At 38.4% G+C, this 24,420-nt stretch overlaps 1 protein-coding gene across 1 annotated transcript in view; it reads right to left on the reverse strand.

Moving 5' to 3' along the window:
• The window catches only part of SLC7A11 (solute carrier family 7 member 11), a 122,214-nt gene that overhangs the window by 25,779 nt on the left and 72,015 nt on the right, over positions 1–24,420 (reverse strand). Inside the window, exon 7 of the mRNA XM_069105378.1 lies at positions 698–821. Within this exon, the coding sequence (XP_068961479.1) occupies positions 698–821 (124 nt within the window). The remainder of the gene's footprint in view (positions 1–697; positions 822–24,420) is intronic.

The following is a 24,420-nucleotide window of genomic DNA, read 5'->3' on the forward strand; positions in this document are numbered from 1 at the left end:
TGGACTGGTTTTTGCCTTTTATATCCATCATGTAGCACAGTACTTGTTACAGAGAAGACCTGTTAATAAACACTTATTGACTGACTGTTTCTGAGAACAGTCTATAGTTGTTATGTCTACAATTTGGTCAACTCTGAAATCCTGAAGAGGAGCTTTGGGAAGAAGATAGGTCTGAGACATTTAATTAGATGGATCCCATTAGCATTTTCCAATTGCACCAATCCCAATTTAAAATGAATTTGAATGCCAATGATACATTATTGTTTGGATTCAATTACTGTCCATATAGTCTCTCAGTCCCCCAGTGGTAAGTTACATTCCTAAAAAAAGAAATATTGCCCCCTCCAAACATCTCCAACACTGAAAGTTTTCCCAAGTTCCACATGTGGGCCTATGTTAGCTATAAAAAAATCTAATGTAGAAAAATGCATTAAATGATCATTAAAAATAGCACTTGTTTTATAGAATTCTAGCTATATAAATTAAATGGGATATGCCAAGGAAAGGGATGCCATAAAAGTGAAGTTGTTTATTTTAACATACATCCATAAAAGCTAATATCCAGGATCTTTTCAACTTCCTTGCCCAGATTCCTACTATCAGAGTTTCAACAACTTTCTGCCAGAAGAAGCCATCATCAAATTGCATTAGCTCCATAACCCATTCTGCATTTGCATTTTCCCTAACTTGGACTTACCACTGCCACAGCATTGGAGAGCAGCAACTCCTCAGCACTGATGGTAGTGAAATAGGCCACATTCGTGAGGACATAGCCAACAGTGACTATGGTCATTGATATGCATATTGCAAGAGGAACGTTTCTGAAATATAGAAAGCAGTTACTTATTAGCCATCTGTTATATGTCATTTCACTTTCTGAAACCAAGGCAGGTAATTGTCTCCTTCAGAAGGATAACAGGTAAAAAGTAACCCCTTCTTTATCTTATTTTCTTAGAGAATGATAGGTCCATTTCTTGGCTTTTAAACATTCATTAGAAGAGGTACCATATGTTCTAAACTAAGTTCAACCTTGTAAAGTAACCACATACACACACACTAGAAAACAAAACAAAACAAAATCCTCTCAAAATTGGAATTAGCTTAAACACTCCTGAAAACTCTTGAACCTTGACTGCTATAGAAGATGATAATGGCTTCAAAGTTTCATTAGTGTGCAATTCTTTTCCATAAAGAATGCACGCTCTACCTCTTTTAGAAGGATGACACCAGTGTATCATTAAAAACGAAAGTGACAATATGCACCAAATATTTACAACAGCACTTTTTTGTAGTAGTGAATGAAAAGACAACAGGAAAGAACAGAAGGGAAGGGGAAAGACAAAGAGATGGAAAGTGAGGAGAAGAGAGGAGAAGAGATTAAAACTAGGAAAAAATGGTGCCCATCAATTGAAGAATGGCTGAATAAATGGTGGTATATGAATATAATGGTATATTGTGATTGCATAAGAAATGAGTGGGAGAGAACTTGGGAAAGAACTGATACATTCAGAAAAAATCAGAACAAGGGAAAAATTAAGACAATGCCTACAATAGTGTTAACAATAGCAGCACTAAAAGAAAGCCTAACTCAAATTAATTACAATGAATTAGTTCCATAGAGGAGATGAAGAAATAAATGTAGAAAGGGGAGAGGAGTATGGGTATAGAATGTTGCAAATGTTGTTAGATGCAGTTGTTTTGTGCCTCTGTTTATTCAACTATTTTTCGCTTTTTACAAGCAGTGGGGAAGTTAATTTTTTGTAATCATTCTGCATTTTTAAAAAAGCATCAATACCATTTTAAAATAATTTAAATTATAGCTGACACCAATTTTGCACACAAGTAGAACAGCCCAGAAAAATTCACATTGATATCTGCACCCCCATTGCTGTAGGTTCAGTAGGTCCAAGGTCCCAAGATTCCAGGTAAGTTATGAAGCTACAGCTGAATATCCCATTCATTCACAGGTAGCCTGCTGTTAAATGCAGAGGCTGGCAAATGCTGACCTAATGTAGCCTCAAGATGTGCACAGAACACAGGCAATGCTGTATCTTCATTCAATATGCTGAAAAAGCCAGAAAGCTGCTGACCCTTGTAATCTGATGCCATGTTCCCTGTATACATTCCTCGCTTAACATAATCACCTCCTCATACTTTTTTTCCAGTTCACAAAACTTGGACCTTTATCTAGCTGCACAAAGGCTGCATGTTTTGTAACCATGGTACTTATCAACCCCAAAGAACCTTGATATTGTTGGATGCTTCTAATGAAGACCTCAGTATAATTTCCTCCAAGATGAAAATTCAGTTCCAGACAAGAAGAAAAGACATTGTGTGCCTGGCCATTGACCTCTAGAACCTCCTTGGGTTTAGCACGCAGAATCACTGCCCATTATGTTGAGCAGTAGTCATATTGCCCTCTGACAGCAGCAGGATTAAAGCAAAACAAACGAAAACTAACTAGTCAGCAGTGATGATTAGTCAGTGACAACTGCAGCCCAAAGTCATAGATAGAGCCAAGGAAACTAGGGCCTTATTCTGGGGACCCCTTATCAAAATATAGAAGGTACTGAGAAGACGATCATAAAAGGCCATAATAAAAATGGACTACTGGTGTCTCTTTCCCTCCTTCCACATGTAGGAACACTTTCAGTGACTGTAAGAAAAAGATCATTTCATCTTTCCTAAAAGATAGAATTTCCCATGATGCCCCAAATCTTGAAACTTGACAGAGAGAAACATTGGCCTCCAAATTCTCAATCTCCTAATATAAAAGTAGCTGATGATGCCCTCTCGCAGCTTGAAGGGATTTCTATGGATTTTTTCATACCACTTCATGCACTGCTGCTTGTATGTTTGCCAAGAAACACATGTAAATAGAAGAAAGCATAGCTTCAACAATGGGATGAGTGGCATAAAATAGCTTCACGGTCAACTGTGATTCCCTACAACATGTACAGAAAATCAGTTATCCATCTAATCATCCAAACAAAGAATAAATCAATGAGCACTTATTCAATGCCTACTTGTGCCAAAGCCCTAAGGATACAAAAAAAAAAAAGATAAAAATTAGTCCCAACCCTCAAGGGGTTTACATTCTAATGGGAGAGATAAGATGACATGTAAATAAAATGAACACATTATATGGACAAGAGTAGACAGAAAGTGGCTTAGAGAAGGTTCCAGAAGCCAGGAGAACTAGGAAATATCTCCAGCAGGAGGCCAACAAGTGAATATCATAAACCTTTGTTACCAACTAGGCTTTTCCTCTGTGTTCTTTTAGCCTTTCCTGCTTAGTCATTCTATGCTATTATCTCTTCATTTGTAAAAAAGATATTCACAGAAGGCATATAAAGGCTTCCACGGATCATGTCCTTAAATGAATGATGAAACCTCTTGGAGTGATCTGATGCTTTCTTGTTCCATGGAGGTGGCCCTGTATTCTTGAAGGCTATGTCAGTGAAGCACAAGTTCTGACAAGTACTATTAATCTGGGAAGGTTTCATATATAAGCCTGGGTATGCTTTTATGTTGTTCAAGAACAATCTGAGCTAATTTGGGAGAAGAGTACAAAGTGATGAATTCTTTAGCCACTGTAACTGAGTAATCATGAAGGATTTGTAATCATCATTGTTGAAGGGTGTGCCCACACCATGAAAGCATAGATCTTTTAAGTAGTGAGGTACGGGGAATGGATTCTTAAATATAGGGGTGGGACCAATGCATCCACATTGGGTGCTAATGGAAAGTAAGGGTGACAGAGGAATTAAAACTGGTGACCTCCCTATGTGGAAACATGCCTGTTTATCCAATACCACCAGCAAAGTCAGTACTATCTTCCATCCTTCTGTTTACTTGCCTTGTCAAGAGATAAGGATTTTTTTCATTCTATTTAGTACTGGGCTTATGAGACTAGAGTAGAACTCAACCCCAAGAAATAACTCACTCTTCTTTTGCCTAACTTGTCAGTGAATTTGGGTCCCTCAAATCCACTACAGTGAAGCTAGTTCTTATAATTCTGAACATAGATACTCTTAGTTATAACCCTGATGGTTCCATATCAGTTTTAAAGCTCTTTACCAAGGGAAGGCCATCCTATAAACTACACTTTTCTGGTTTCTTGGAAATTCTGTTGAAAAAAAAATATTTTATGAGGGAGTATGAGGGTGTAGTGACTTTTACTCACTTGATTAGACGTCATTTCATTCTATTTTATAATATTTGGATTATGATATGATTTTTAAATGGAATTAGCTTAAAAGCTGTGGAAAACTCTTAAACCCCAGATAGTACAGAAGATGACAATGGTCTTAAAGCATCACCAGTCTCCAATTTCCTCCCACATGAAGAATGTTTAATCCACTTGTTATGGAAAGATGACGCCAGTACATATCTTACATAAAAAAGTAATAATATGGAACAAAACACGCACAGCAGCACTTCTGTGAGGAGAAGCAGAAGTAGCAGGACAGGAAACAGAAACCAAAGATAAAATGGGTGCTCAACAACTGGGGCGTGCTTGAACAAACTGGAGCTTAAGAAGCATGCTGCTTAGAAAACATAACTGCAACCACATGCCAGCTTCTCTCGGATAAAACTAAAAAATAAAATGCTTGGAGAAGCCAAGAGAAATAATGAGAAAAATCATGGGCTAAGTGGAGCCAATGGGGTCTTGTGTAAATATTCTGGACGAGGAGTCCAGAAACCCAGGTTCAAGCTGTATCACTGCCACTTACTTAGGCAATGACCTTGACTTCCCTGGGTCTCAGTTTCATATTTACATTTATCTGTAAGCTGAGGGGTTAGAATAGATAATAACGAAGGATCCACCTAGCTTTATATATCTGTGTATGTAGCTCTTGATCATAAGTTGTTTCCATTTGAATCAAGTGAAAAACAGACATAGAAAAAGTTCAGTTTCTGCCTTGACGTTAACAGTCAATACTTAGGAATATGATTTTAAGCATAACAGTTCAATTTATTAATTAAAAGACTTTAATACTTAATATGGCTTACCGCATTTCAGAACTCAAATGGACAAGAACAGATGGGGTAGGCCATAAAATCTTGCACCAAAGGGAATGATTAGTACAGGTTAACAACTTTAGATTAAAGGCAAATAGCTAGTAATAATAGAGGGAAATAATAAACATAGTCAAGGCAGCTTACAATATCTAGGACTTTTTTTTTTCCTCATTTATTCCTGATTTCAGCTTACCTTCCATAAAGATTCTATAGTCTATATTTGTTAATATTTACACTGAGTGATTAATTTTATCTAATCAACAATTAGAAGAAGAGAGGTGAAACTAGTACATTATAGGTATTATGAATAGCCTCTTCAAAAACACAGAGATGGGGGGGAGGGGAGCATTGCAATTATTTACATCAAAGTTTTCTGAAAATAGCTTTCATTCTGAGCCATGAAAATCCAAGGAAGTATGACTCAGTTCTCAGTTATGCTATAGCCCAAGAGATCCTTGAGGTCAGACTAACAAGAAGTCTTTATGAGATTTGTAGAAGCTGCCAACCCAAACCCCTTTTAATCTGCAGAAAAAATCAGTCCATGCTTTTGGAGCAAACCTAATTTTCCAAGGCACTGGAATCCAGAGCTCAAGCCAGGAGCCAACACTGAATCCTTCAGGCTTCACACTATATATCTACCGTGATAGATCTATAGTAAGTGAATATGTGTATACACACACACACACATGTAAAGCACCTGCTGATCAATGAGTTCTACTAGTTTAAAACAGAAGTTTCCTTCGTTATTTCAAGACTCAAATAGCAAAGAACATATGGGCCAACCCATTGAATCTTACATCTAGGGGAATGACTAGCACAGGATAACAAACAAGATTAAAAGTAAATATGGCAGACCCAATCCGTGGATAATCGGCAGAACCTACACATGAGCCTAGAATCCAATAGGATTAAGAAAAAAAGGGCTAGAATTTAACATACCACTTTTTGGGTATATTATCATAGGGATTTCTTTGGTATAAGGGTTAGACTAGTTAGAGACTGAGATACCTTCCAATTCTCAGATTCTATAACTCTATAACTATGTGGTTCAAGATTGCCTTTGGGGGGCGGGTAGGTGGTGCAGTGAATAGAGCACCAGCCCTGGAGTCAGGAAGACCTGAGTTCAAATCCAGCTTCAGACACTTGATACCCTTACTAGCCATGTGACTTTGGGCAAGTCAATTAACCCCAACTGCCCTCCAAAAAGCATAAAAAAAAAAAAAGATTGCCTTTGGGGAAAAGTCCTTTTAATGCCTCCACACTTCTCAAAGGAAATAAAAGTGCATTCTTTTTTTTTAATAAACCAACAGTAATATTATATGACTGAGAGTCATAGAAAATCTCTGAATAAATTGAAACAAAAATGAGAATTACAAAAGGTCAATGGAGAGGCACATGGTAGGCATGAACAGTCTGTAGTCAGCAGATGGGCTGATCCCATGGTGAGAATGAGGGATAAGTGATGGATAGCTTACATGATCCATGGGTATCCTTGCTATGTCAAAAAAAAGCAAGGAAAGGTCCCCAGCAATTTGTAGAAGATTTACAAGAAAATATGGATGGGTTGTAATTTGCATTGTTTAGAGGGAGTACTTATATGCACATGTTGTTGAGATTCATCGGCATGTTCAAGTATTATTATTGTTGTTGTTATATTTTGAGGGAGGAGTAGGAAGTGTCAATCAGACAGTAAGTATATATTGTTTATATTTATGTTTTATGCATAATGTGAGGTACTGGAGATACAAGTACAAAGAATGAAACCGTCCCTTCCCTCAATGGGCTTACATTCTAATAATGGAATAAGAAACAATTTCAGAAATAGGAAGACTGGGGTTCAAGTCTCACCTTTTGACATATAGTAGATGGATGACCCTAAATATGTCACTTAGTGTCTGGGTGTCCCCGGCAATTCTTTAGAACAGAATTTTTGTGTCATGGACATCTTTTAGAGTCTGGTGAAACCCCTGGACCCTTCTTAGAATAGTGTTTTTAAATGCTTAAAATAAAAAAACATGATTATAAAGAAAACCAATTACATTGACACAAAAATACATACATATACATATATACATACACGTGTGTATATATGTGTGTGTATGCCAAATTAAGAACCCCTTCTCTGGAACTTTAAGTTACTGAGTAGTTTCAGATTTGTCTTGGCAGGTGTGTTTCCCACACCAATGAAATCACAGGTCCAGGACCCCCCCCCAAAACCTAAATTATTAATCATTATCTGTAAATAAATAGTACTCTGTTAAGAGAGAGAGAGAGAGAGAGAGAGAGAGAGAAAGAACCAGCACTAAAGAGATAAAGTCAGAAGAACAATGTTGTTGAGAGGAACAGAAACTAGGAAGAGGAAGAGGGAATTTAATCAAGTCTGTTATGAACCTGCCAAGGTCTATAGTTCACAGTCCAGCTTCAGAACAAGTTTTAGGGCCAAGGAAGGGCGTGATGCTGAGACCGACCTGTTCTCACTGACATGTACATTGTGGCCCCGGTTGAATTCCAGAGTCAAGCTCCTGCCCTTTATTTCTTAGTGTTCCGTGACAAGGTCATAGGCCTTTTGACTGAAATTTCAGTTACCCTGAAAACTTATCTAAGCTTTACCAATAACCACAAAGGGAAAATTCTATAAACAAAGAGAGAGATGTAAAAAAAATGGACAGATTGATTAAAAGCTGAGAAAATGAATGGGGGACATAGAGAAAGGCACAGAGATTCACAAATAGGTAAGAGAAAAGTAAATGAAGATACTGAAGAAAATGAAAATACAAATACAAAAAAATGCTGAGCCCAGACTCAGGATATATGGACCACTTAGTTATCCCAAATATGTGTTTCAATGATCTGATCATTTCTGGTACTTTACCCACAGCTCAAACCTTTCAGTGGAAAGGCAGAGTTATTAGCAATTTTAAAATGAGCAGAAAGACATCTGCTTTTACCCCAGCACTAGAGTAAATATGTGTAAAGTATACAAGAAAAAAACCTTAGACTTTATAATAACATATTCCCAGCACAATTTCTATGAGCAGGTTACATTTGCTTCCATTTCACATAAAGCATCCCAAAAATAAAACAAAAAAAATTGTATTTCCTGCAACTCCTCTCTCTCTCTCTCTCTCTCTGACACACACACACACACACACACACACACACACACACACACACACAGTTTATGTATTGATGTATTACTACTATCTACAATTCTACAATTACCATGGATAATCGATTTCTAAAGGTTATCTCAGAGATAACCTTTACATTCAGAGATACTTCCCGAGCACTGGGGGCAGCTAGGTGGCACAGTGAGTAGAGCACTGGCCCTGGTGTCAGTAGGACCTGAGTTCACATCTGCCCTCAGACACTTAGCACAAAAACTAGCTGTGTGACCTTGGGCAAGTCACTTAACCCCAATTGCCCTCCAAAAAAAAAGAAAGAAAGAAAAAAGGATAAGAAGATAGGTGGGAAGAATTCCTGTGATATCTCAGCATGGGACTTATCTCCAATACAATCTGATACTTCCCGAGCATGATAAGGATTTGGACAAAACCTTTCATAGAAGAGCTAAAATGTTTATTCTCCAGTATTTCAAGGATACATGATTGCTTCATTGGCAGCAGGGGCATTCCCTACAGTAATGCAGCCTGTAACTCCTCCCACAATAATGATATGCTTTAAGTTTTAAGCCTTTCAAATACTTGAAACATCATAATTATCATGATGTCCTGAAAATCCCCCTTTCTTCAAATTAAGCCTTCCCATTTCTTTCAGCAAATAAATACAATAGGACCTTATACTTCTGATATAGTTGACTAAGGTCAACTCTGTGACTATAAAGAAGTAGGTACAATAAAAAATAATGTACAAAAATTTTCCTGTTCTATTCTCATCCTATTTTCATCAACAATACACTCAACAACATCAATATTATAAAGAATTCATAGTGTTAAGAAAGTAGGCATGTGGGTTGATAGTAACTGAAATCTTCCCACTCTCCTTTCTGGGGGCAATAATGCCACAAGTGATAGTTTGCAGTTTTTTCTAATCTTCTGTTCTTTGTGGTACTTTGAAGGAAGGTCTTTAAGGGCCTTTTAGGTTAGTAGAGTCATTAGCAAGGATTTCTTCTCATTTTCTAAGGTTGGGCCCAAACACTTTTATCAATGCCATTTTTTAAGATATTTTGAATGATTACCTTAGAAATATATTGCTTATACTGTCAACAGTGCATTATTTTTAAAGTTACACTTTTATATGATCTTTTTATGGGTAAGAATAGATAGATACACTATTTGCATGAAAGTTTTTCTTTCTATTTTGTTTAATTACAATTTGTCCAAATGATAATTTATTTGTCAAATCAGAAAGGCGCAATCTTATGAATACTGGCCCTATGCAATAGACCCACCTCTTCCCCATGCCCACTGCTTGTCTTGACCTCATTTCTACTCAGCTTTTGTCCCATCCCTCATCTGACCAATCTACCTAGCATATGAACTCCATAGAGCATGTTTCCTTTACCTCAGAGTATTTTAAAAAATAGCTAATTTTATTCCACTCAATTCAGCAGTTAAGGGCCTACCATATGAAAAATATGGATATGATGGATAGCTATAAAATGTTAAAATAATTACATTGATAATAGTATTTTACAGTACTTTCCTCACAAAAGCCATGTAAGCTATACAGTACAAGTACTATTTGTTTTTTTTTTGGTTTTGTTTTCAGTCTAGACCTGAGATTTCCCTGGCACAGGGAAATGATGATGTGAAACCACTGGAGCACATTAAAAAAAGTACCTGTAAACTACTGTTCTTGAGAGTTGCCCAGTATACTGTGGGTGTGGTTTGTTCATGGTCGTATAGCCAAGATAAGACAGGAGGCAGAACCCAGGTCATTGCATATGGTAGACCTTTAAAGTAGTGCACATTTTTATCCCCAGTGATCACACCCCATCATCTTCAAATTTCTACCTATTGAAATCCTTTCTTCAAAGCCCAGTTTAGGTATCAGTTTAAATCCCACATCTTTCATGAAGGTTTCTCAGTCTCCCCACTCCCAAGGCTTCTCACATATAAATCCAGCCCTTTTTCCTAATGCTACATGCTGCTTCCATGGAAAAAGGAGACATCAGCATCAAGAAAGTGTAGTCCAACCACAAGATTGCCTTGTGTCACCTTTTCTCCACTACCACCAATATTTTTTTAATGTACCTCAAAAAAAATGTGCATTTTTTACTTTGGTAAATAAAATCACATGTACAAAAGATACTATTTAAGGGACTCATATGATTAACACTTTTGTTTTCTCTCCATAAGATTTTTATGACAAAAATTACATACTACATATGGAAGTGTTTAAGACTCTTTGGAAAAATAGGGCTGTAAAAATACCAGGCATACTGATTATGAGTAATCCTTATGGATTCTAATTGTTCCTACTTACTCTGAGAAGAGAAAAAAAAATAATAAATCAGCCTTCTATTTCCTTAGAGCCTTTTAAAATTTCTTCAAACCCTGAGCCTCATAAGATTTCTTCTCTCAATTATATTTCCCAAATACCCTCTTTTTGCCTTTCAAATGTGAAAAGGTGAAGGCTTAAGGAAAGAGCTTTTTGAAAAGCAAGCACTTACGTTTTCATAAATCCTTTTGCCACCTGTAACTTGACACAGGGAGGCCTTCTCAAGTCTTTGACATTACTGATATTCTTTTCCTTTTATCAACCTACTTTTCTTCCAAGCCACCCCTCATAAGAAACCAAGCAATAAAACCCAGGGAGGCAAGGGAGCCATGCCATGACTTGGGATTGCTCTAAAATAAATAAACAAACAAACAAAATAGCCTATTTCCTGGGCAGAAAAAGAAACTCAGAAAACTTATCAAGTTCAAGTCCCTTCAAGCCAAAAGCAATTACCTAGTGATGGCTCTCCTTTTCTGCCTTCTCTTCCCTGGCCATGGGACACATCTGTGCAAACCTCCCCAAAGAAGACTTAAAATAAATAGAAAGAGGCAGTGGAAAGGAGGAGGAAAGGGGGAGTTAAGTAAATTTTGCGTGGGGAGGGTGGGGGAGGAAGAAAAAGAAATGTTTTATTCCACCATATCCTCATGTGAATTCTGAATTATTGAATCTCGGAGAGCACCTGATTTATGAACAGGATAACACTGCCCCCAGCCAAAATCATTTTTAATAAAAAGCAAGAAAGCTTCTGAAGTTCATCTCAGATTTAATATCAAACACAGCAGCCACATATGAACATTTTCCCATAAAGCACAGAAACAGCACAGCATAAGCGGCTGGCGGCCACCAGCAGGGAACTCCAAGGTACAAACAAACAAGGACGTCTAAGCCAGGGAACAAATTCAGCCCCACAGCTCTTGAGGTACCAACCAATGGTGTTGGAACGCAGTAGGAAATTAATGTCATCACCAGGAAAGAGGATCGGGAGCAGAAGAGGCTCATTTATACAGTAAATACATCATAATATCCAGCTCAACACTCTTCACCTGTTCCTTCCACCCAAAGGGTTTGGCTATTTTGTTTGACTATTTGGTTGGGATAGAGATAGGCATGAAGATAGGGCTTGTGAATTAAATGGTACAGGCAACTCCTACATGAAGAAACTGGTTTAGGGAGTTGCCTAGAGAAGACATATCCAATGTGGGCCTTCAACACTCCTCAGGACAGCCCAGACCAGATTAAAATGTAATTGAGAAATATTCAATAAGCATGTACAATAGAACATGGATGATGTTAATATGTGATTTTCTAAGTCAGTATGGCTACAGGGATGCTTTAATGGCCCTCCTTTCTGTTTGATTTTTACAACACTGGCAGAGAGAGCTGACAATTTAAAGGACATGTCCAGTCACACAGCTGGTATGCATCAGAGACAGGACTTTCCTAATTTCAAGGCTAGCTGTTGTTGTTGTTAAGTCATATCTAACTCTTCATGATCCTGTGGACCATACAGTACTGTCCACGGGGTTTTCTTGGCAAGGACACTGGAGTTATTTACCATTTCCTTCTCCAGTGTATTAAGGCAAAAAGGGGTTAAAGTGACTTGCCCAGGATTTGAAGCCAGTGAGACCAGAATTGAACTCAGGTGTTCCTAACTCTAGGACCAGTGCTCTAACGCACTGTGCCACCTAACTGCCTCTCAAGCTAACCCCTACTCCACGCTGGATTGGAAAAAGGGACAAATTCTGATTTTGTACTGATTTGTCTGGTGTAAACTAAAGATATGTGACTTTGTCGTAAAGAAATGAGTTAATAGGGCATTTGTAATTTTTCAAGGGAACCACTAAACAATTGAGTACCCTATAAAGATCATAACAAGACCAAATTTTATTTGGGAGTGGAGAGGGGGTGAATAAAAGGTTGCTGTCATGGTCTAGTGAAAAGAATAAAGGATTTTGGAATCATAGGACCTGGGATCAAATCCTACTCTGTTCCTCACTCTCTGTGTGACCTTGCGCAAATCTTTTAATCCTCTAGGCCTCATTTCTCCTTCTTTGAAATAAATGAGTCGACCTAGAAAATAGTATAACTGCATTTCAATGTAATTGAATTTTCCTTGTAATTCTGTGCTGTTGTTTTATACATTTAAAATTGCTATTCTGAGAAGTTACCTATAGGTTCCACCAGACTGAAATGCAGGGGTCCTTCACACACACACACACACACACACACACACACAGAAATAAAAAACCTCTGATGTTGTTAAAAATAGAACTAGATTTGGAGTCCATAGAGATGTGGGTTTGAATTCTGCCTCTTTCTATGAACCTCAATTTCCTCAGCTGTAATATTAGGATTATATTTCCTTTGCTATCTATCTCAGAGGGGCGTAAGGAAAATAATGAGATCGTGAACACGAAATGTTTTGCAAACCTTAAAACACAATATATCAGCTAGTTTAAATACACACACACACACACACACACACACATTTCATGGAGGACAAGAACCATATCTTATTTCAGTTTTGTATACCCATGGCCAAATATACCCTGAATGTAGTAGTAAGCACTTGCTACTTGCTGGATTTCAACATTGTGTGGTACCTCATTCTTGTGAGAGGGGTGTTACAGCTAGAAAATTGAGAGAAGGTTTAAGGAATTCAAGTACGGATCTGGTGGCCAAGTTAGAATTAGAATGCATGGTCTCTATATACAAAACACACACAAAAAAGGTTAAGCACTCCTAATGATCTCTACCATTCCTTCCAAGGTTTAAGCAATAAGCCTCTCCTTGGACTTTTTTAAGGAAGAATGGCTTACCATGTTCATAACCCATTTATAAATAAGAAAGGATTATTTTTTTCAGGCTTGTAAATACCAATAAATAAATATAAATAAATGATTCTCCACTAAATGCCTACTAATTAATTTCTTTGACATTTATTTCCTAACAGGAGACTTTCCACAATGACAAGGATCATCAAGGAGCGATTTGCTGTTGTATGTTAGCAATGATATTTCAGCAGGCATTGAAATGATACAATTCAAGGATGAATAGAGCAGCTACTTGTTACAAGAAGTACCATGGAAACCAAAATATCATTTACCAACAAAAGGTGTCCTTATTGCTGTAATTTATTATTATTATTATTTTAAAGAGTGGGATGGAAGCAAAGAGGGGAAGAAGGGAAAATAGCAACGGCAGGTGCCAGGAGGGACTTTAATTAGTTAAGCATTTTAAAAAGTTGGAAGATTAAAAAATGAAACAGAGCATCTCAACAGTATTATATTACAATAAAGGAACTGATGATCTCATATATAAATAGCTCTTCCCCAGAGTATAGAATTTGTTAGAATCATTGAAGCAAATGGATTTGGCAGATAGGCCTGTGGCTGCAGCTCCTAAGAATGCAGATAATTCTAATAGGAAGTTAGAAACTCTAAGTGAGCAAGCTGAAGACTCTGCTTGTCCTGTGGCATCCTGGTCTACTCCCAGAATCTTTGTGGTAGGCATGCTTTCTCTGACCTGGCAGGAAAATCAAGTACCGGCACCTGAGGGTCATATTCATTAGAATGCAAAATTGCCAGCTTCTCCACGAAGGTTGTAGAATAGTGTGTTCTCATTAAGAGGAGCAGCTGATATTTCTATTTGCTTCCAAAGCACTATCCTGTACTTTATCTCATTTAATCTTCACTGCAACCCATGAAAGGGAGTCAGAGCAAGTATGACTAGTCTCTTTTTACCTATGAGGAAATTTAACATCAGAGAGGTAATAACTCCTTGACTATGGTTGAATAACTAATGAATAACAGAACTGGAACTTGGACCCAGATTTTAGAACTCCAGAACTCATTATTCTTTCCATCATAGCACACTCCCCTTTTGAGATTTTCTTCTATCTGGCAGATATACATTGCTAATTTAAACACATTGTAAGCATATCAGAGAGGAAGCCATGCTTAGTAGATAGAGGGCCAACCCTGGAGACAAGGTGACCTAGGTTCAAGTTGTCAGTCTATGTTGGAGGAAAGGTAAAATCAGGAGTAAGAACCCCCCAAAAAATCATACTGCACATAACAGCAACTATCTTTCATGATTTTAAAGTCACTTTGTGATTTTGTTATGTATTAGGTCAGGGTAGAGTGTATCTGCTTTTTTCTTTTGGCTAAATACTATCTTTTGCAACTGGAAAGCTCTCAATATTTAATTGAACAGAAACTTCCTAGAATACTATATATGTAGACAGATGGGAGGGACTGTGAAGTCTCTCCTGACCCCATAGATGACCACCTGTAAGTTGCTCTGGGGTAACAAATCCCTTATAACCATTGCATATTTTTAAATGTTTAGATTCCAAACTCTCCCAGTGGATTTTTTAAATGTTTGGATTCTGAAATCAATAGGAGGTGCTCATCCTGAACTTCTGGGAATTCAGGGTATAAGGAAATATTGCTGTGATGAATAATCCCCAATTATAAAAGAATTGAAAAATTTGCAAGCCTATAACCCATGTTAGTTATAAAACTTTGGACCTAAAGGGACCTTGAAGGGATCTCAATTTTCCACATCTGAGATGCAGAAACTGTGGCTCAGAGAAGTAAAATAACTTGCCCAAAGGTCACACAGTTATTAAATGTGGAATGTAAAGGGAGAGCTAGCACTGTTTCCTTTTTGTCTTTGAATCCTCAGGGCCTTGGAGTTCCTGGTAAATAATAGGCTCTTAATAAATACTTGTTGAATTGAACTGTATTGAATTCTAGGCATTGTTATGATCTCAAGGTTTTATTTCCTCCTTCTCCCCCCAGGAGAGCACAGCATCATGGTAAACACAACGTAGCTCTACTTTCAGTGTTATGTGCTTGGTTCACTTGGCTAAAATTACTACCTGACAATCTGGACTTCAGCCATCTTTAAAGGAAAGGAACAGGATTAGTTGGTTAGTAGAAACACTAGTGTATGATGGCAGGTTTCCTGGTATCACTTGGTGTGCCCTAGACAACAGAAGGCAAACCAGAAAAAATCAAAATGAAATGAGATGGAACCAGGTAGGGGATTTATCATCAGTGAAACCATGAGAATTCAAACAAAACACCCAGAACATCAGAAATGGTTGCCTTTTAGAGAGCAGGAAACTCCAGCTGATTCTATCCATAGGTTGTATTATCAACTGTTTAATTCCCAACTCTCCTCCTCTAACAGGGAGCCCTTCTCCTCTGCCATGGGTTCACTCGGTGGCTTGGCATATCAACATTGGCTCGGAGAAAACAGAGTCTAGACTATCTCTGCTCTGACCTTTCTTTCTCTTTCTGCCTTTCCTCTCAGCATTTGCTATCTGATCCCCTTGCCTTAGAAAGAATACTTGAAACTTCATGAAAATGGAAGAGAAAAACTAACATATACATTTCAAAACACCTTTAACCTCCATTTCACAAAATCTCAGTCAACTCAACTCACAGCTTAGTAACTGCTCGAAATTCCAGCTTGGTGGCTGAGTCAGCCTTGTCATTCTTCTGTCCCTAATAAAGCTTAATTATTGATTCCCACATAAGTTTATCTCTGAATCCTCACCTTCAGCCAAGATTTACAAAGAAACAAAGAAGAAACTTAGGTTTGTTTGTTTGTTTGTTTTGGGGGGGAGGGGCAGGGTGTTCTTTTCTTTTTCGGATTTTAGTCTTGTTTTGTTTGTGTATTTGTTTGTTTTTAACAATATCAATGAGAAATAAATGTAATGTCTTGGAAAGAAGATGGTGCAAGGAATCTAGAAACCTGCGTTCTAGTCCTGGCTCTGCTATAAACCTTTAGTATAATTTTAGGTAAATCAATTATCCAGTCTGGACATCAGTTGCTCATTTGAATAAATAAGTACATTGGACCTCTAAAATCGCTCATGGCTCAAAAATCCTGTCAATTGAGTAATATTCAAGTATACTCTCCAAAGACAAACCTGAACAATTTCTGAGAGTCAATTTAAATGGCCCATATAGGAATAATTTTCATAATAACTGGCATTTACATAATACTTTAGGAATAGAAATGTTACTTTGCCAATGTTATGTATGTATATATGTGTATGTCTATATTTCTATCCACATATATAGACATGTATGTACATATACATATATAGTGTATATTATATATAACATATGCATATATTGTATTTAATGTGCGCACATATGTACATATACACATATATATTTATATATTTGTGTCTGCAGAAACAGATAATAGACATGCACACACATATACACTCTGGCTCCTCATAACAACCCTGTATGCTAGGTACTACTGATTATCCCCATAGTACAGATGGAAAAACTGAGGCTGAGAAAGGTTAAGTGACTAGCCTACACAGCTAATAAATGTCTTCGGAAGATTTGGAATCAGATCTTCCTCACTATCAGTCTATCCACTGTACTACCTAGCTGCATCGCCTAACAGTCAAATTAAAAAAAGAAAATACTTATCATAATGTGATGCCTTCTAAGCAGCAAAGCTCATTTTGTGAAACTCTGGTCAAAGGGATTTCAACAATTTTACCAAGCAACAAAGCAATTCAGTGTTAGGGTGTAAGTGATATAACCCTGTCCTCAATAAGTTTATGTTGTTTTTGGGGGGAGGGCAAGAGGAGATGAGGAAATTGGGGCCCAGGCAGATTAAGAGATGCCCATAATCATACATGCAAAAATAAGTGGCAAACACAGTGTCTGATGACAGACTTTGACAGACTTCGCCCTTCTCAGCAAAGCAAAGATATAAAACAATTCCAAAAAACTCATGGTAGAAAATGCCATCCACATCCAGAGAAAGAACTATGGAGTCTGAATGCAGATAGCAGACTTTTTTGTTGTTTTTTTTTTTTATTCTCATGGTTCCTCCCATTTATTCTAATTCTTCTATACAACGTGACTAATGTGAAAATATGTTTAATAAGAATATATAGATAGAGCCTCTATCAGACTGCATGCCATCTTGTGGAGGGGAAGAAAATTTAAAACTTATGGAAATGAATTTTGAAAACCAAAAACAAATTAATTTTAAAAATAATAATAATAAGTGCCATAACTGTGATCTGAACTCAAGACCTCTGAGTTCAAATTCAGTGACCTTTGAACTGGAACATATTGTAATGGATGCTTCTCCTTTAGTCATCCACTGAGAAAACTCCTTGAGAACAGGGACAGTTCCATTTTCTTTTTTGTGTCCCAAGCAACCAGCAAATAGTAGATGATTAATAAATGCCAACTGAAAGGCAACTAGGTGGCACAGTGAATAGAGCACAAAACTTGGAGTCAAGAGGACCTGAGTTCAAATCCAACCTCAGACACTTGACATTTACTAGCTGTGTGACCTTGGGCAACTCACTTAGCCCCAATTGCCTTGCTTCCAAAAAAAAAAAAGAGAAAGAGAGAGAAAGCACTAACTTTGGCGCAGCTAGGTGGTGCAGTGAATAGAGCACCAGCCCTTGGGCAACTAACAACCCCAATTACCCTGTCTTCCCCCTCCAAAAAAAAGCAAAACAAACAAACAAAACAAATGCCAACTGAATTACTGAATTTAACTATTAAGAAGTTTTTCTTGACCTTCTCCAATCCATGTAAAAAGGGGACTCTAAACAAACTTTGGAGCTGCAGAACCCACAAAATGACACAGAGAAGCTAACCTCCTGCTGAGGAGAGCCTGACAGGAATCGGCCAGTGCAGCGCTTTGGGAGCTGAGCCCAGCCCCACGCCAAGGCTTTAGCCCCAGTGACCAGCCACTGGCCTGAGGGACTCCAGATCAGTAGCTGCTGTGGCCATTTCCAGAGTTATCAACACACAGACATGAAGGACAAAGTAAGTGGGAGTGCGTACCTTTGGCCCGCACAGCCAGACTGCACCACTTGGCAGCTTCAGCACCTGGCATGCAGAGTGTAGGGGGACCAAGCACCAGTCTGAGGGGTAATAGGTCTTGCTCCAACCTGCTTGGATCTGGATTGCAGTCTGGGGTGGAGGTCCTAGGGTGTGTGTCCAGCTTGCCAGAGCGTGTGGAGACCTCAGAGAGGGCACCCAACTAATACCTCCGGCAGCTGAGAAAACCCCAGCGTTTGGGATGAAAGCTCCCCTGTCTGGTGGCAGAGTCCTACTGTGGCAAAAAGCCCAGGGGTCAAGTGACTGAGGGGTGACGACCAGGAAAAGGAAACAAAGCAGACAGAAGATTCCAACATTAGACTGCTATTTTGGGGACAAAAAGGAGCAAAGCATGGAACAGGAGGAAGACAGTGAAGTCAGAATTCCTGCACCAAAAGCTTCAAAGGAAAATATGAACTGGTTACAGGCCGTAGAGGACTTTAAGAAGCAGATAAGAGAAGCGGAGGAAAAATTGGGACGAGAAATGAGAACAATGCAGGAAAATTACGAAATGAGAGTCAACAGCCTGACTGAGAAAAATACTACCTTAAAAAATAGACTAACTCAAATGGCAAAAGAGGCTCAAAAAGGCAATGAGGAGAAGAATGCCTTAAAAAGCCGAACTTGCCAAATGGAAAAAGAATCTCAAAAGCTCACTGAGGAAAATCATTGCTTCAGAATTAGATTGGAGCAAATGGAAGCTAATGACTTTGAGAAATCAAGATGCTGTTAAACAGATCCAAACAAATGAAAGAATAGAAGGCAAGGTGAAATATCTCATGGGAAAAACCACTGACCTGGAAAATAGATCCAGGAGAGAGAATTTAAAAATTATTGGACTACCTGAAAGCCATGATCAAAGTAAGAACTGATCAAAGTAAGAACCTAGAAATCATCCGCCAGGAAGTTCTCAAAGAAAACTGCCCTGATGTTTTAGAAGCAGAGGGCAAAATAGAGGTTGAAAGAATCCACCGATCACCTCCTGAAAAAGATCCCAAAAAGAAAACTCCTAGGAATATTATAGCCAAGTTCCGAAATTTCCGGATTAAGGAGAGAATATTACAAGCAGCCAGGAAGAAATAATTTGAATATTGTGGAAACACAATCAGGATAATCCAGGATCTGGCAGCTTCTACCCTGAGGGATCGAAGGGCTTGGAATATGATATTCCGGAGGGCAAAGGAGCTGGGATTAAAACCAAGAGTCACCTACCCAGCAAAACTGAGTATCATGTTTCAGGGGAAAATATGGTCATTCAGTGGAATAGAGGACTTTCAAGCATTCCTGTTGAAAAAAAAACAGAACTGAATAGAAAATTTGAGATTCAGATACAAGAAGCAAGAGAAGCATGAGAAGGTAAACAGGGAAAAAAATCATAAGGAACTTATCAAAGTTGAAGTATTAACATTCCTACATGGAAAAACAGTAATTGTAACTTATGATACCTTTCTCAGTAATTGAAGGGAATAGAAATATATATATGAGTGTATATGGGCATATGAATACATATGTGAATGTGTGTATATATGTTTACAGGTATACATAGATAGAGGGCACAGGACCAATTTAATAGGAAGGAAAAGCTGAAATTAAGAGGTGAGAGAGGAATATAATGAGAGGAGATGGGGAGAGACAGAATGGGGTAAACTATCTCATACAAAAGAGGCAAGGGAAAATGGTTACAATGGAGGGGAAGAATAGGAAGGCGAAAGGGAATAGATCAACCTTATTCCTGTTGAATTTGGCTTGAGGAGGGAATGAAATACACACTAAATAGGGTATCTCACCCTACAGGAGAGTAGCAAGGAAGGGGATGAGAAGGGGGGATGATGGAAGGGAGGGCAGGCTGTGGGGGAGGGAAGTTGGAAGCACCCACTTTTGAAAAGGGACGGGATCAAAGTAGAGAATAGAACAAGTGGGAGGTGGGATAAGAGGGAGGGAAATATAGTCAGTCTTTTACAATATATCTACTATGTTATTGTTTTGCATTAGCCACACATGTACAACCTATACTGAACTGCTTATCTTCCCCATAAGGGTAGGTGACAAGGGAGGAAGGGAATGAATCTGGAATTCAAAGTTTTAAAATCAAATGTTTAAATATATATACATATACTATTATTAATACTATTTTACATGTAATTGGGAAATAAGATATACAGGCACTGGGGCATAGAGATCCCCTGGATAAGTCAAAAGGGGTATGGGAGAGAGCAGATTGGTGGAGGAGATATCCTGATATAGATATAGATATATAGAGATAGATGGATAGACAGACAGACAGACAGACAGACAAATAGATAGATAGATAGATAATAGATAGACGGCTATTTTGGGGCGGTGGATAGGGGAAAAATGGGGAGAAATTTTGTAACTCAAAATCTGGCAGAAATGAATGATGTAAATCAGAAGTTATTTATTTAAAAAAAATTAAAAAAAATTTTTAAAGAGGTTTTTCTTTACTTGTTCATCAACATACCTCCCACCTACCCCCAAACTAGACCTAATCTTTCCAGGAGTCTCCTGTGCCATCTCCTAGGGCTTCTCACTGCCTTGCACCCATGTCATTAGACCTTCAGCTTCTAACTTGTGTCTTTGAGGCCAGGTTCTTAGTGCCTTTCACTGTAACAATTAGCTTAGTTAATAAAGTGTCAAATGAGAAAGGGTGGAGGAAACCCTCTCTTTCTCCCACCCCAACTAACACATCGAGTAGTAATCTGTCCATACGCACAAATGGTAAGAATTTAAGGGCAAGATGTTGGCGGAGAGGAAGGAGGTGGGGAAGAATGTCATGGGAGGAGACCAGTGAGAAGATAGGGCTTCGTGATTATCCCCTGGAACCATGTGGCACAGCCAGCATCCTAACCTGCATATAGAATAGACACACTCTGCTCACAAAAATACAGGGTAAATAAGGGATAGTCTCTTCCTGATTCCAGAGAGGCTCACCACTCCATAGCTGATTGAGACCAAGTCCCCAGATTTATCATCAGTGCAGGTCAGCAAATATACTTCTCAGTTTAGTCACTGGCAGCCCTGGATGATAAGCATCAGTATTGATCAACATATCAACTGAATCTTTGTCAGGAGTGTCTCTGTCATTTCCCCATCTGCTAAAAAAGCACTTCAAATTCCTATAATTTTCACATTAAAAGACAGACAGGAAGCAGTGGCAGCTGTAGACAGAAGGCCAGGTAGGCATCTGATTGTAAAGTAGTATGGGGTTGTTTTCTTAGAAAGTCAATTCAGAAATATAAGAGGTTTTAAGAAAATAGTACCCAATGTTACAGATTAGAACGGCAAAAAAGTGGCAAGGAGAGATAATGCCTGTTTCCCATGACCTAGAATTATAGCCAGGGGCATTCCATCTTTGAGGACAGTAAGGATTAGCTGAGAAGGCAAGGCACTCTAGGAATGGGGAAGGCGGGGCAGAGAGTTTGGTTCCCTTTCTCTTCTCTAAGCTAAATGTGTACTCTGGGCTAGTCAGCTTTGTAGTGCGGACTTCATATAAATTTGATACTGATAGTGCTTTGAGTCAGAGACTTCTGTTTAAAGGAAAAAAATTACAAATTGACATAGGGCTATATGTGCTATGATAGTGCCTTAAGCTCATGCGCTTCAATGTCCAATATTGTGGATATGCCACTAGATTCAACTTCCTAAAGAATGCTTTAAATCCTAGAACAGAATTTTGCAGCATCCTTTTGAGCATCCAAAAACATGACTCTCTACTCTATAGAGGAGTTCTTCACCTTTGTTGTGTCATGGACCCCTTTGACAATCTGGAGAAGCTTATAGACCCCTCCTCAGAATAACACTTTTAAATATGTAATGGTATTGCATTATATTAAAGTACCAGATTACAAAGGAAACCAATTACATTGGGATACAGTTATCAAAGTACCTTTAAAAAAATCCATAGACCCCAGGTTAAAGACCTCTGCCACAGAGGCTAGAGTTTGGTGCTGTTTTAATGAATGTGCCTAGGGCTACTTTGGTTTGCCCACAAATCCCTGCTTGGGTTCAGGACTGCATCAGCAGGGCAGCCTGAACTCTGATTGGATGGGTGACAGAGAAGATGTAAAGGATGGTTGGAGGAGAGAAGAAAGAAGTGGGGAGGGGAGGAAAAGCAAAAAGAGGGGAGGCTACAAGAAAGAGAGGAGGGAAGAGGAAAGAAGAGAGTATGGGAGGGGAAGGAAAGAGAGGAGACCAACAGAGACAGACATCAAAAGTCATCTCCTAGGCTGCTACAGTTAAGAGTTGGGAGAAGACTTTCAGTCCAAGAAGAAGTAGAAAACAGTTTGTGTAGTGGAGAGAGTGGGAGAAAGATCTGAGTTCAAATCTCCCTCTGCCACTTACTAGCTATCTGTCTCAGGCAAGCCACTAAACTACTCTATAGGCCTTACATAGGTAAATCCTATGTAAGTCCTAGACAGAGAGGAATCTGTTGATGTACTGAGTTCCTATAACAAAATTCTCCAGGTCCTCTTCAGATTCACTAATACCCAAGAGAAAGCAACAAGGCCTCTCTACAATACAACATTCCCTCTCTATAGGTAATTCAGGCTTTAGTGAGAGATGTTTTACCCTCCTCGAAATGAGTCTAGAGTATTAATCCAATGGGCAAGTCTGTACCAAACATTCCTTATGATTCCCTACATTACAATTTGAGGCAATTAATTCAGAAGAGAAAATGGGGACCACTGAGATCACAAACTCATGTTCTTGTGACTGTATCTTATAATTCTAGGCCAGAAAGCAATGAACAGGGAGCAAAGACAAATGGATTTACAACATCTCTGGAGATTTGGAAGGTGGAAGTTTAGGAAATGGATGATGTGAATTTTTGCTAGTGTTTTAATGTTTTGTTATTCACCTTGCCTTCTAAATTTCCTTTAATTTCTTATAATGTATTTTACTTTGTGGTTTTGGGATTAATTTCAATGGAAATGGAGGCTCATGCCTATAAATCTGGTACATAATGGATCCAAACATGTTCCAGGAACATAGTAGAACACAGGCCACATGTGTTATTTGAACATTCAATGCTCTCTGGCCCAATCTGACCCCTTCCTATCAATGTACTGCTATTCCTCTAAATAAACCATCCAGTCTAGCCATCCATTCTGCTTCCTAAACAAACTCTGAGAGTCCACACCTCCAAATCTTTGTTCATGTCATTTTCTTATGAACTGTGCCACCTTAGGCAAATCATTTCATTCACAGGAGTGTCCTTTTACTTCCTTATTAAATGAAGGTAGTTTGACTAAATGATTGTTAATATTCCTTCCCACTCCAAACCTATGGTTCTAACCTCTTTGAATTTATTTTGAAGCATTATTCGTTCTTCAAGAGCTAGCTAATGAATCAGCTAACATTACCATCTCAATGATGAAGCTTTCTATCATGCCCCCCAAATGAATTCCCTTACTCTAAACTTTTAAATGCCAGAAAGATTTCACTCTACTAAGCTTGGTAGAGATTAGAAACAGATCTCAGAGCCAAGAACTGGGTACAAATCCCACCTAGGATCCATACTAACTGTGCGACCCAGCTCAAGCGATTTTATCTCTCAGTGCTGTCTAGAACACTAAATTAGCAAAGATACTGGAGTGGTTTGCCATGTCTTTCTCCAGCTCATTTTACAGATGAGGAAACTGAGGCAAAGAGGGTTAAATGACTTGCCTGAGGTCATATAGCTAGTAAGTGTCTGAGGTCATATTTGAACTCAGGTCTCCCTGACTCCAGATCCAGCTCCTAGTGAGTACCTACTCTTTGCTAATGGAAAAGCTAAGGCTTATGGATCTCTTGGGTTTAGGAGTTCTGTTGCAAATATGGTGAGCCTCATGGAGCAGAGAACTACTAGGCTACCTAAGGAAGGGGTCAACTAGCCTAGGTCAGAAAAATTAGTATTGTGTCCACGAATAGCCATTGTACTTCCAGTGTCAGTAAATCTCCAAAAAGTAAGTAAAACAAAATAAAATAGGAAATAACACATTTACAAAGCAGATGCTGACTTACATTGATAAAGTTTCCCTAGCTAGGA

The sequence above is a fragment of the Petaurus breviceps genome, unplaced genomic scaffold, assembly GCF_028583685.1.
Source record: "Petaurus breviceps papuanus isolate PSGF00001 unplaced genomic scaffold, PetGlider_PUasm1.0 76, whole genome shotgun sequence".
NCBI lineage: Eukaryota > Metazoa > Chordata > Mammalia > Diprotodontia > Petauridae > Petaurus > Petaurus breviceps.